At 36.6% G+C, this 15,024-nt stretch overlaps 1 protein-coding gene across 1 annotated transcript in view; it reads right to left on the bottom strand.

Moving 5' to 3' along the window:
• Nucleotides 1–303: 303 nt before the first annotated feature.
• Nucleotides 304–15,024, bottom strand: part of LOC121320619 (relaxin receptor 2-like) — a 36,977-nt gene continuing 22,256 nt past the window's right edge. The window contains exons 10-18 of the mRNA XM_041259102.1: nucleotides 11,019–11,090; nucleotides 10,168–10,239; nucleotides 9,786–9,857; nucleotides 9,428–9,499; nucleotides 9,091–9,162; nucleotides 7,762–7,991; nucleotides 4,788–5,198; nucleotides 4,125–4,343; nucleotides 304–1,399 (exon numbers count right to left, since the gene is read on the bottom strand). Of these exons, the coding sequence (XP_041115036.1) occupies nucleotides 1,146–1,399; nucleotides 4,125–4,343; nucleotides 4,788–5,198; nucleotides 7,762–7,991; nucleotides 9,091–9,162; nucleotides 9,428–9,499; nucleotides 9,786–9,857; nucleotides 10,168–10,239; nucleotides 11,019–11,090 (1,474 nt within the window). The 3' untranslated portion in view covers nucleotides 304–1,145. The remainder of the gene's footprint in view (nucleotides 1,400–4,124; nucleotides 4,344–4,787; nucleotides 5,199–7,761; nucleotides 7,992–9,090; nucleotides 9,163–9,427; nucleotides 9,500–9,785; nucleotides 9,858–10,167; nucleotides 10,240–11,018; nucleotides 11,091–15,024) is intronic.

Raw genomic sequence — 15,024 nt, 5'->3', positions numbered from 1 at the left:
TTTGAAACAATTCACGTCAGATTGATTTTGAATAAAAGTTCAGCTTCAATTGGAGATTTTTGCGTTTTAATTATTTAACGAATAGGATAAAGCAAAGGCAGAATACTGAGTACATGAAACGAACAGGTACATGTACAGTAATTCTACTTTTATTCACAATCGCATCTCATTAACTTACTCCAACAGTTTATTGTTCAGTTTGATTATCATTTCTCTATAATGAACCGCTCGGTATAACGAACAAAAGGCTTGGACCCCAACAGTTATAGTGAAACTGTACTGTATTTTGAACAAAAATTATACATATATATACACACACACCTTTTATTATGACATAAAATAACTAATAATAAAAAAAACTTCAGATACAGGTATGAGTTCACCTCATCATCCTTCAGTACCCTTCCTGGATCAGCACCAGATGAGGGCAGGTGGAGACGACCCAGGCTGGGCCTCACCTCCAGGATTCAGTAGCTTGGAAAAATCTGCTGCTTAGGTTTGGCTGATTCGATTTGGGTATTTCAAATTGGGAAATAAATGACAAAAGATTCATAGGACCCTCCCTGCTGTTTCTTATAGTTACTATGGTAATTAGCTAAGCAACAGACAAGAATCTGACATTTAAAATTTCCACAGGATGCACACATTGTATTTTTTACTATAATAAATATTTTAATAAAACTATATTGTCATTTTAAAACATGTGAATATGCCTGCAGTGATAAAATATGAAGGTTTACCTTCGTTAAGAATCATTCATACACACATAACAAAATATATTCATCTTTCAATGAAGGATCCCACAGCTATATTAAACTTCTCCACCAAAATGCTTATTTTAACAAAAGTTAGTTAAAGGAACGTATGCATCTATAAATTGCACCACTTGTAAACAGTATTGTCTTTAGCTGCTATGAATTAGCTTCTATATTCACATTATTTAAGAGCTGATGTGCTTTTTTGAGTCGTTTCCTAGAAATATCCTTATCCCCTTGGCTGCTTCTAGGGTCCAGCAATCATGACACAGCTAGCCTGGAAAGTAAAGGCACAGTGCTGATGAAACCAACCACCAGCAGTGCCTGGCTCATGTGCACCGCAGTGGGGATGGAAAAAACAAAGTTTTCCTTTTCTTTCAATATCTTTTGTCATCCATGTCTTGAATTCACCTCTCCGATAGATAACCGTTGCAGAAATCCTAAGGAAAACCTTGCACTGTCTGTATAGTTGCCTGAACTAGACAGACTTTTTCTGCTTTTTGCGTTCGCTGAATTCCTCTGCCATGTGCACAGCAGTAGTTCCACTTTCTCTCTGAAGAAACTCGTGGTCAGAGTGTACAAGATTGGGTTGAGGGCACTGTTGATTGGGAGTATGAATATCACCACCCATGAAGTTATTGTTCCTGGATGAATAAAACAAACAAAAAATACAGTGAAATAGGATAGACCAGAGTACAGTTTCAATAAGACTTATTTTCCAATATAAAGATACAGGATATATACAGTAATTATCCAAGCCCATCGTTTTGAAAATTAGCAAGATGTACTTCATAAATTAATTCCTTTAAATCTGAAACTGGAGAATGTACAGTAAGATAAAACTGGCACTTTAGCAAGGTCATTTTAGATTATATGCAAAGTAACCAGCAGCTCTCACGCAATTTGCACATCTGCAAGTTCATATCAGAAATAACTGGACTGAAACACATACTGTGGTGGATTTTATATTAGTGTGCATCAAGACTAAAGTTCATTTAATATCAGTGGTATCAAACTATGAAGGCCACATACTGTACCCTGCACATAAAAACCCCCCAAAAAAACACAACATTAAAAAAATAATCTAAATCTAAACTCACCTGCAGGCCACACACTTCGTTTGCAAACACACATACCGGTATCTAAAATCCCCAAACCAAGGGATGTATTTATTCTTTAAGTCAAGTCTACAAAGCTAATTTACAAAGTTGAAAATGTCCCACTCACACTATCTTAAGAATTCAGCATGCAATATATAGATAGATAGATAGATAGATAGATAGATAGATAGATAGATAGATAGATAGATAGATAGATAGATAGAGTGCAAACAGCCAATCAGCTTCCAGATCTAGCAGACTTCTATTTTTCATAGATGCCCGCTGGAACGTTCAAGCGCTTAACTGTGAATTCAATTTTAAATCAATCTGCGCAAAAATACCAGCTTTTTCCCTTAACATTCTAATCTACAACTAACCTGTTAGCATAAAAAGCTACTTAAACATACTTTCTGATGCTGGTCTAGAGACAAGCGAAATCATGTCTGTGACAGGACACCGCAATAAAGGCTCAATTCTCAGCTACTGGACAGCAAATCAACAGGAAAGACATGATTGCTCCACAATTCTGTCATGAGCTGGATCCAAAAAACACCCTCTCTCGAAACCAGCCAGTCAAACTGCCAACCCTGTTTCAGTTCTTTCTGCACTAGCCAATCCACTCCCTGCCAGCTTGACTGATGCCCCGCCTCCAACAGGAAGTTTCGAGTCTGACTCTGTGCTACACAGATTCAACAACCCTACAGTTAATTTATCTGGCGATGTCATAATAATAATAAAAACTGTATTCTCTACATCTGTGTTGTTTTTCTAATTTTTGAGATTTGTGAATCCAGGCTGGGCAATGCCTTCACTGGATTCACAAATCTCAAAAATCACACACCAAAAACCACCAACCTGCTTCCTCAGCTCCCTCCTCTCTAATGAGAAGCAGAGGCCTCCTTTTATGTCAGGTGGCTGGGCGCTGATTGATCGTTAATTAAGCTAATCATCTAATCAACCCCAGCCACCTGAACACAATGAACCCAGGCAGGTAGGGGAATTTAACCCCATCCCTGCCAATTTCTAAAGGGCAGAGCTGTGCTCTGCCACACAGCCATATATTCAATTCTTCTTATTTTGTATGGCCTCCTTTTCAACTGCTCAGCGCACTGTGTTTGAAGACTTTTATCTTTTCATGAACCTCTTTGATATTCAGCACTCAACTGGAGATAATCTGGACTAATAACCAAGAACCTTGTTGAAACATTTAATCAAAATCAACATCCATTACATGCTAGTCAGTGGAATAATTTACAAACTAATCGAGTATATCAACACTACTGGATATCTCTGAAATTTAGCTCAAATATATATTTTTTTGTCTAGTTTGATTCCCTCCTTTAATTCCCTCAGGGAAGCTGGGGGTGGACATCTAGTGAGGGCTTTCCAGACTGACTCATCATGACTGTTCCTCAGCAGAAAACATCAGGAATTTGTGCTGTCCTGTAAATCTAGCACCTCTTATGAATCCTCTATCAAAGTCTGTCAAACTGACTTGCTGGGAACGGTAGCTTTTTACAGAATTTATGTCAGGGAATCAATTTGCATTATAAATGAAATAAGTCATAGCTCATGTACACAGAAGTAGGCTTAGTGGGCTTTCTGTTTTTATGAACCCTAATTATACATTTATTTTTAAGACTTGATTTTATATAAAACATTCATTAATAGGCTAGAATTGTGTAACATTAATAAATCCAGTGCTATGTGAGCAAGCTAATGATGAAGAACATGACTCCAAGGTACTTTATTTCAGTAAATTTGGTCAGCATCAGCTTTAACTTTACATTATTAACCTAATTCTTCACTGACCTCATTACACTGGATTTGTATTGCACTGTATACAGCAATGTTACTATCTGTTTGTAATTCTATAAATCACCTCTAGGGTGAGAACACCATACATACATATATATCTAAAGAGTGAAATGTTTTTCTGCCAGTATTTAGATCATAACAATCCCACTAATTCCTTGGTGTACGTTTGTGATCACGTCCTGAATCTGACTACAATACCCACTACCTACATCAGCAAGCCTAGCTAATTCATGGCGATATCTAAAAAAATCTCTTTATAATGTTTCGTCTTTCAGTATTACTACATATGCTACCATTGATAGAATGTGTTTCAAAGTTATGGATGATATGGAATCTCATGGATTCCAACTACATGGCAAATGTCTTGAAGTGATGAAAAGCATTTGTGCTACACAATGCTGGTGTCTGTCCAACCAGTGTACAGCACTTCAAAAAGAGTCAGTTACTGTACCTGGAATCTCCACATCAAGCAGGGATAGCACTTTCACTAGGAAAATCGGTATCCAGCAGAGGGCGTCAGAGAACACTATAAAGAAAAATCTGTTGGCCACAGCAACATCTGTGTGCAGACGACTGGGCATCTCTGGAGTCTGCAGCCCGGTCTTGTAGATAGAGTAGAACATGCTTGTATACGAAAATACAATGATGAGGAAGGCAATCAGATTGAGACCTATGAGGATGCAAAAATGATAAGATTACAGATAAAATCAATTTTCAAGATTAGTTAAACAAGGAACAAACATGCAATGTCATTTCACAAGACAACCTTGACTCTACCTCTCCATGTATATGAATATGTATTTGGTATTTTCAGAATATGTATTTTCTCTATTCTTTACAATGTGTGACATGTTGCATATATACTATAGCAGACATGTCAGATTCTGCCGTATCAGTATTCCACCCAGTTATCACAGGAACGCAGTGTTTTGTATATTTGTACTTATTTTTTTGTAATTCATATGATTTTAATTCTAACCTTTAAATAGTGTATCATGTGACTTCAACTACATTCATTAGGCAAACAGCTACTGTCATGGTTTATAATAATAATACCCACCTTGTCCCTGTTCATTCCTTCCAGCAGTACAAAAGCAAACAGCAAACTACGTACCTAGAAATATTCCTGTCGAATACCCTTTTGCAACAGGTTTTTCCAGCTGGTCAGAATGAAGCGGAAAACAAACTCCATTTCTTCCGTAATAATTGCCAAAGAGGTCCTCTCTCAACAGTGGGATTACAGCAATGAAAAAGCCAAATACCCATATCACTGCCAGCATGACCACCGTCTGCCACTTTCCTGGTCGAATGTTGTTGAATGGGAAGACTATGACCAAGTATTTTTCCAAAGTCAGGTAAGTGAGTAACATAACAGAGACCTCCGAGGACAGCATTGCTAAAAATCCTATGGTGTGACACTGCAGGCTCTCCATCCAGAGATGGGCATGTTTATTGTACTCCCCACGGAACTTCACATCAAACACCCCAACAAAGAAGAGGTACACCCCCATCAAACAGTCAGCACCTGTTTTAAGAACACAGAAGGTTATGGTATTGCCTAAGCTTGTTGGAAGTTCGAGCAACATAAAAAAAATAATCAAACATTCCATCTCTGACATGTCTTCTCTTGCAGATCAGTTTCAGTCACAACGGCAAGAGCCGTTCTAGACGACTTTGATAGAGGGTTTATAGTCAGCACTTGTTAATCAACGCTTCTGTATTCCAACACAGCCCAAATTACTGGTTTTTCAAGTCTCACAAGATAACCCTACATGAAACTCTGGAGAATAGACTTTTCATTCCCAATTTCTCACAGGACAGTAATCTCGCTTTACCTATGATGGCTCTACACCCTAGTGACAGCGTTAAGGCAGGTGTTTATATAATTCTGTTCAACCTCTTTTGTCCCTGTGCAATTACTATATTCCTTCCAACCCAAGAGTCACGGGAGAGTGGTGGAGTTGTAAGAGAGTGGGTACACAGCTGCAGCCTAAATGTACTAATTGACTAGCGTGTAGCAAAGACAGGGGAATAGGTTAATCTCACAGCTTCTAGGTCACAGGCGCAGCTTGCCTGCTGTTAAAATTGCTGAAATAAAGCAGGCTAGGGACGGACAGCTACAGAAAGATTATGCCGAAGCTGGTATACCTAAGCTATCTCAATTTAAGAGTTTAGTAGACTTGTTTTGTTGTTGAGTTTAGTAGTTGTTTGATTGATTATTTACTAATACAGCTACACAAATCCATGGACAGACAAAGTTAGCATGCTTTAATTATAGTTTACTGTACCGAATGTGTAGCCATTCCCTGTGTTTAAGCTAAAATGTGATATCAGCTACTAAGAATTTGAATTGTTAAATGTGTGCTGTGTTGAAGTACATTCTGTTCAGGTAGCACTGCTTCAGGAATTTGATTTTAATCACTAAGTTCCTGGAGATTAGTTTTAATTTTCTGCTGTGGAAAAAAAAAAAAAAATACCTAGTACATAAAGTTGTATTTATGTAGAAATGAAATTGGCACAAGTCTAAGACAAATGATTTATGCTTACCTTTATATTACTGATCTTGCGTGTGTATGTGTGTACACACACACACACACACACACACACACACACACACACACACACACGATCAGTAATATAAAGGTATTTAATATAAAGGTATTTAAGGGGTATTTAAATTGGTTGATTGCTCAATCGTCTGCTAGACCTCATTACTCTTATAACACAGGACAGGTTGCTGTTTTGACGCTGAGTGCGGTCATGCTGAACACACACATTACGGGGCTTTCTGTGGCCGGTTCTTCCCCTTTATAAATTTAGATCCAAGAGTCACAACACCTGCCTAATATCGACAGATCATTTTGCAGCATCTTCATGATGTCAATTGTTAACACTATGTAACACAATTTTTGTTCCTGGGTAGTAAGTGTTATTTCCTAATTGCTTATGCCTCAAGTATAGAAAATGGCTATTATTCCCCACAAACTTTGCTTTTGTGACCAGGACAGTGATATTTTGAAATTTACCTATTTTACCTAGTTACAATTTGTCAGAGCTCTAGATAAGGAGTCGGCAGCCTTCAAGTACCTTCAAGACTTCTTCCCTAAGTTGTCTGAGGCAAAGGTCAAAGCCGGTGTCTTCGTCGGACCACAGATAAAGAAGATCCTGGAGTGCAATGAATTCCCCAAGAAGCTCACTAGTAAGGAGAAAGCAGCTTGGAACAGCTTTGTCGCAGTGGTTCGGGGCTTCCTGGGCAATCACAAGGCCGAAAACTATATGGAGCTGGTTGAGACTCTGGTGAAGAACTACGGCACAATGGGCTGTAGGATGTCCCTCAAAGTCCATATCCTTGATGCTCATCTTGATAAATTCAAGGAGAACATGGGAGCATACTCGGAGGAGCAAGGCGAGCGCTTCCACCAGGATATACGGGACTTTGAACGCCGCTACCAAGGACAGTATAACGAGAACATGGGAGACTACATTTGGGGGCTGATTCGTGAAAGTGATTTACAGTATAATCGTAAATCTCGAAAAACTACTCACTTCTAAATCTTTTGTAGTCATTTTTGTATTACTTTAGTATAAATATATGTTAATTTGGATTCCTGTGTTGTTTTTTTCTGACTTTATGTGAACGAAAAGACACAATTTCGCCCGTTTTCTCATTGGAAATAGGTAAATTTCAAAATATCACTGTCCTGGTCACAAAAGCAAAGTTTGTGGGGAATAACAGCCATTTTCTATACTTTTGAGGCATAAGCAATTAGGAAATAACACTTACTACCCAGGAACAGGAAAAAAAAAAAAAAAAAATTGTTACACGGTGTAATCAGCACTATAAAAAGTCACTGCACCTGCTCTAAAACAGAGTTTGTCATTTTACGATCACATCTAGTGAATTTTATCCAAATATAAGTGATAAGTTTCTTTTGATGCTCAGTGTATGTGTATATATATATATATATATATATATATATATATATATATATATATATATATATATATACACACACACACACACACACACACACACACACACATACACACACACAGAAATATACAAATTATAAAAAGTTTAAACTTACAGCATAAGACTTTGATGCACATTGCATGAAGATTGTTCTCAGCTCTTACAAAGGACCTCATGCAAATTACAAATACATTGCCAAAGCAGGTGATGAAAGCTATGACCCAGACTGACACTCTGAGAATTGTATTAGCCAGGAGGTCCTCAAATGAAGAAATCCCATCTGTATTTGGCTTGCATTTCCGAACATGAGGACTGTAGGAGCAATACTGAAACTTCTTAAAATAGCTGAAAATATAGAACATCCGTACATTAAAACATAACATTACCAACATATAGCTGTTCTTTAGTAAACTAGTAACAAATAACTTCTTAAATTAACCCTTTCAGTTGCTTGAGACTAGTTTTAAAACATTACCAGATAAATCTGCACACACTATTTTGAACAAGAACGAATAACATATTTTTTTATGGCATAAAATAATAATAATAAACCGCAGATGCAGGTAGGAGTTCACCCCATCATTCTTCAGTGCCCCTTCCTGGATCAGCGCCAGATGAGCGCAGGTGGGGATGACCCAGGCTGGGCCTCACCTCCAGGGTTCAGTAGCTTGGAAAAATCTGTTGCTTAGGTTTTCCAGATTCGATTTGGGTATTTCAAATTGGGAAGAAAATAGCCAATGGCTAGTGGTGACATCACACACCAGGAAATACACATGGCAAAGGAGTGCAGGGTGAGTCACCACTGCTCTCTTTCTTTATTAAATTAAACAAATCAAACAAACAAACAAACTTGTACACAACAAACACAATGAAAAGTAAAACAAGTGCCGTACTGGTGCAAATCCCACATGCGTAGCAACTGTCTTCTTAGTTATTTACATTCCTCTTTCTCTCCCCTCTCTCATTCTTTCTCTCCACTCTCATCAACCACAGCTCTCAGCTGCTACACTTTGTATACATGTGGCCGTCCTCAAATTGGCAAACAATTAACCAATTTGAAGATGGCCACATTCTGCACATGTTATTGTTGGCAGGGAAGATAACTGTCTGCTTCCCTGCCAACCCAAAGCCCACATTAACAATAAGAATAATACATTGCTTTTAACACAAAATACATTTAAATAATAATAATAATAATAATAATAATAATAATAATAATAATAATAATAATAATAATAATAATAATAAACACAGGGGCAGGGTGTACCCCATGACAGCAGATCCATAGCACCCTCCTTGCTATCCTTAGAGAAAGAAATAATCTAGACTCACATGCATGTTATTTCCTTGGTACACAAATGGCCATGTTTTAATACCTGTTTTAACAGTGGCACTGTGTAAGAAATATGGATAAGACCAGTAAGAATCCCGATACAATACCTACATGTGAGACAGGTTCTTCATGGGCTTAAACATTCTGGTTTGGATATTTAGAATTTCAATTCCTTCTAGGACTCTGAGGAATAAGAAAGAATAATTGGATAAGTATTCTCATTGCTAAGCATAGGGATTTCTTATTAACAGGGTTGTGATCTGGAAATATAACACACACTTCTCTGTGTTTTTTTGCATTAATGGAGAGGAGATGCTCGTGAACAATCTTTGAATTTGTTAATTAGTTAGAATTACTATCATTAAGCACACCGTATCTAAGACTGTGGACCCAAATCAAGGGCTGGAAATGTGCCTACAATTATAAGCAGGTTTTTAGTTGTACTTACAAAGACTGGAGTTGGCTCAGATTCTCAAACTGATCAATGTGTATATGACTGAGAGGATTGTCCGACATATTCCTGTAAAGAATAAACAGATTTTGACAACCATGTTATATAGCTATATACACAGATGCACAGTATACAGCTGGTAACAAAGTATATGGTAATACGCTGGGTTTAAAATATGAATCACGTCACAAACGTACAAAGGGGTTAATGGTTATTAATGTAATAGCTCAGATAGTCAGCAGTCCAGTGACATTAAAACAGATCATCAGTATTGGGAAAGTCAGCATGCCATATTGGGGAACAGACACACAGATTCTGTATATAATATTTGTATCTAAGTTAACATATAACTTACAATATCTGAAGGACTTCTAAATCTTTAAAAATATCGTGACTTAGTTCTAAAATCCTGTTGCTTGACAAGTCTCTGAAACACAAATGACATGATCTGCATTTCATTGTAATTGTTTATGGAACACATCATTTATGCAACACATCATGTCAATGTCTTCTCTAATGAGAATGTCTCAGTAAAACAGAGTAAACAATGGATTTTCCGATGAATGTGTTGCAATACATTGGATAGAAAAGAAGTAATAGCCGTGCCATTTAAACTGCCTTGCTTCAAAAGTGCTTGTTCAATAAGCTCCTAATACACACAAGCTAATATTGCGTGACAGTAGTTATGTTATGTCTTGTAAATACTCAAAAATATACACAATAAATGGTTTTCTTACAACTCTCCGAGTTTTTTCAATGGTTGAAATGCATTTCCAGTAATTACAGAGATTTCATTTTTACGCAGTGACCTGTGAAAGAAAAGAAAAAAAAAGGCACTTCGCATTCGTAAGCATACTTTTACGAAAAACCATTTGTGATAATAGTGTGCCTAAAAAAACGAATTATTCATGAATACAATTCTGGTATGTATCAAAATATCAAATGATTTGATGGAGTTATCTTCCTCTTCTACCAGTGTAATTGCCTTGATACAACATCTACTCCATGTCCTACTGGGAAATGTAATCATTCAAACCACAATTTGTATAATAATATTAAACAGGGCTCAGCAGACTGTGAAAAGCTGCCATTCACAATCAGTTTATCACAATAAATCCCTTCTAAATAAAGTGTTCTAATGTTGAGAACATAAAAACAAGACATCTCCATTTGTGTCACTACTGCTGATAAAATCAATTTTCTAAATAGTTTATAGCAACACACAGGTTACTCCCATGTAACAGTTGACTTGGTAAAATCATAGTAAACTGTACAGCAAACAGCCCATTGTGTCAATAGTAAACATTGGTAAAAAGACGTTGAACCTCAAAAATTACCAGTAAACATGGTACACTGCAAATTGTGCATGCACAGATAATGGGGTAAAGTTCAAAGTGTGAGACCTGTGTAAAAAAAAAATCATCAAGCATGGCTTTTGGCCAACCTGTACAGAATGCATGGATTTAACAGGTCACAAACAGGAGGTCATTTAAGCAGGCTGTTCTTAAACAGGTGTTTGAGTGTAGTTAATAAGTAAAAGCTAATTCAGCTCAGTCAAAAAGGATACCAGCATGAGCAACATACTCACAGAACTGTAAGTTCATCACACATAAGCAACGCAGAGTAATCTAAAGTCTTGATATGGTTCCCTTCAAAGTCCCTAGAAAACAACAGGTATGCAAATAATTTGTTAAGAAGTAACTGGCACAGGAACTATAAATGTGGTGACATTCTGGCATATAATACAGCATTCTTCATCTGTAAGCAAGGACTTTTTCACTTGCTGAAACATTGTGATGGCACTAATAAAGACCCCGGCAGTCAGAACTGACCTATAATCCAAACCACGATTCATAATGAAATGCATGTTGACAGCAGTTGTAGAAACCAAACTTCCATTTCAAAATTCGAGAATAAGTATGTAAAATAAGTATATTCATGTTTGGTGATTGGATAGCTGATTATTTTAAGTTTTCCGTCCTTTAGCACATAAGATTCAATTCATGTTGCACCAGTATTAAATAGCATCTATCATGAGTATCTTCCAACCAAAAAAAGTCATATTTGTACCACAAAATGTATTAAATGAGTGTAGCTGGGAATTTGTGCCAGTGGTCTCCCATATTATTGCTGCAGGCTACAGACCTCAGCACCAGGTTTGAGAGACTGTGTACAGAGTTGAAGTAAAATCTCTTAAACCAGATTCATAGGGCAATAGTTGTTTCACAAGAACAAAAACATGAAAAATACACAAAAAAAACCCTAGGTCTTAATATCAGCTTTCTGCAAGACTTACAGAACTAAATGGATTAGCACCTACTGAGGAATTTGTTCAAATGGTATAGGCTACCAGTAGACTGGATCTCCAGTAACAAGAAACGAAACAGCACTCTACTGGAGAAAGCCTTGCGCTGACACTGCGGAATTCAGATTCAAGTATTTATTATTATTATTATTATTATTATTATTATTATTATTATTATTATTATTATTATGTAATGGGAAATGTGGGGGGGTAGGGAAACCTAGATTTACTACCAGTATTTAAAACATTTTGACTGGGTGTTTTTTTTTATATCATTAACCTAAAGTGCTGGATTTTATAATAAATTTCATAAATATCAGAATTGCTGGCGCTACACTTTTAAATCTTGTATATATTATATATGTACGTATATTATATTTTTATCAATATACACACAGTCAAAAATGTTGAACAAATAACGTATGGATAGTGCAAAGAGCTCTCTTATGGAATGTTGATATTTTTTCATTATGTCTGGTTTCTGTTTGGTTTCCCCTTTTTAATGAATTTTTTTGGAAGCCAGATAAGGGAGGCTGCACCGATGGTTCGTCAACACAACCTAAAAACTTCTTGTAAACTCAGAAGAAGGAAACCAGCAGAGAACAGCACTCACACAAGGCCTAATTGGAACACTGAAAGAAATATTTAAATATACCCGCCCATATTCTAATATTAATGCAGTCATTTGAATTTCAAAGGTGAATTTCTCTCTCTCTTACAGAAAACTACAACTGAACCCAAATTGCCTGAAAGGTACTAGCATAATACTGTGCCAAAAATAAGATTTTTATTTTTGCATGTAAACCAAGCCAACATCTTATGTTATTAGGTGACAGTAGTTTACATTAAATACACCTCTCTCTATATACATGTTAGCAATTGTTCTGACGGAAGGAGCAGTTGCAGCAAACAGACAGGTACAATGGTAGACCATACCACAGAAGTAATGACATACCAATAGTGCTAATATTGGTATAAACTACGGCTGCTCAGATTAATCAGACCGATTAATTTTTTTTTTTAAATATAAAATAAAATCAACGAATAGAAGATCTGCATTTTCTCCATGCCAGTCCAATTATAAGTCAGCCGAGGAGGGACATAAACAGTTGAAGGTCTTGAGTATGTTTAACCAATGTGAGTCAAAGTTATGCCCCTTGTTATGCAAGTGTCCAATCATGAGTAAGCAGAGATGGGACATACACCATTGAAGGTATTCTCCATTTCAGATGAAGGTCTTGTGAGTTTAACCAATGGGAAAGTCAAATATCTGCCCTGGTTTTGCAGCTATACAATCATTAGTGAGCAGAGGCGGGCCATAAATAGGCTAGAGAAATAGCTGAATTTCACGTGAGATTACTAATATTATAGAAACCATTATTGAGAATTGTATTAAGAACTTTGAAGTAATATTTCGAATAGCTTTTTACAAATATATAAAATAAATGTCATCAGACAACGGGTATATCGTAGGTTACGAATCCAATTTCAAGAAGAACTTTCTCAGAAAAACAGGAGAAAAAAAAGGGAGGTACACACCACAAATACCCAAACTGACACAGAAAGGAGGGAAGGGATATACTCATCACTTCCAACACTCAAATTATGAAAGGTATCCGTGGAATTACTTTCTCCGATTTCTGACTACAACAGCATGTTATGCAATCACTTGTCAATAGCTACAGTATTCTCGTGTACTGCTAACAAGATTCAGAACAAATAAAAGCAGAAGTACAGGAAGTCAAGTACAAAGCTGTAATGGTAGATTAAACAACCATAGATGGAAACACAGCTCAGCTTTCTTGTGTTAGCAGGTATGTCACTGACAGTGGCCTGAAAGAACGGTTGTTCTGTGAACATGTGTTACATCTACTAAAACAAAAATTACAATAAAAATGCTTTTAAAAAGACCAAATTCCCATTGGGCTTTTTTTTTTTTAGTTTCAGTTTCACTACTGACTCTCATTTATTTATATTAAGAGTGTCTCCTTGTACTACCACCTACTGGGCGGGATGAGGAACTGGCGGCAACGTTGTCTAGATGAAGACATTTCTGAGTCAACACAAACTCCTAGGTCTTTTTCATATATTCCTTCTTCAATTTCAGTATCTCCCATATGATAGCTATAATGCACATTTTTGTCTTTTGACTGCATGCAGTACCTTACACTTTTCTCTATTAAATGTAATTTCCCATGTGTCTGCCCAGTTCTAAATGCTGTATAGATCATTTTGAATGACCTTTTGCTGCTGCAATAGTGCTTGCCGCTCCTCCTATTTTTGTGTCGTTTGCAAATTTAACAAGTTTGCTTACTATACCAGAATCTAAGTCATTAATGTAGATTAGGAAGAACAGAGGACCTAATACCCTGTGGTACTCCACTGGTTACCTCATCGATGTGCATGTATTTCCTTGAAATCCTACTATGTTCAGTTTGAGAATTCATCTTTTATGCAGGACAACCTCTGTCTCAAGAGACTGATACATGATCTTAATTACATCCTAATGGTAACATTACTTTCCTGGGATTTAGGGAAACATAATTTATAAGGAGTGAATGCAGGCATATTTTATATAATCTGACCTTGGCCAACAGTAAGGATAGTTCTGTTTTAAAATGACTGCATTTTATAACCATAACATGACAAAAGCCTGCATGGACCCCCTGGGACAGCAATGAAAATGAGATTGCTATCCAGTCTAGTTCAAGTAATCCACATGCAAGTGTTGTGAAAAATTGCCTGTTAGTTGATGTTATTTCCTCGTGAATGATGAACGAATGAATGGATGGATTTATTTATTTATTAACATAATGAATGGATGGATTTTTTTCATAGATTAGGAATCTCTAACAATACTTACTATGTAATTACAATGGGTAACTGTGTAATTACATAGTAACTAATACATTAATAACATATGAATGTATAGTCGGTATACATTAATTATCTATAAACCAAGATGCAAATACTTTGCATCACTAAAGAAAAATACCAGTAATAGCAATAAATACCTCCGCTCTAAACAATGTGCTACTGCTAACTCGTTTCAGATATCTGATGTCACCCAATCAGTGACACTGATGATGATAGAAATGTTGGATGATTCCAGCTCAACTGGGCCAGATACAAGGTGAGTGTCTGAAATCTGTATGACCCTTACAGTTCAAATTACCCCCCTTAGTCAACTTACCTGCAATTTACCCCATTGCCTGTTTCCATTATCACTATTTGCATTTATATTTGCCTTTAACTTACAGAGAAAAGAACATGTTTATTTTAAGTGTTG

Source organism: Polyodon spathula, chromosome 9 (assembly GCF_017654505.1).
Source record: "Polyodon spathula isolate WHYD16114869_AA chromosome 9, ASM1765450v1, whole genome shotgun sequence".
In the NCBI taxonomy this organism is placed as follows: Eukaryota; Metazoa; Chordata; class Actinopteri; order Acipenseriformes; family Polyodontidae; genus Polyodon; species Polyodon spathula.
This window is presented reverse-complemented; position numbering and strand designations above follow the sequence as displayed.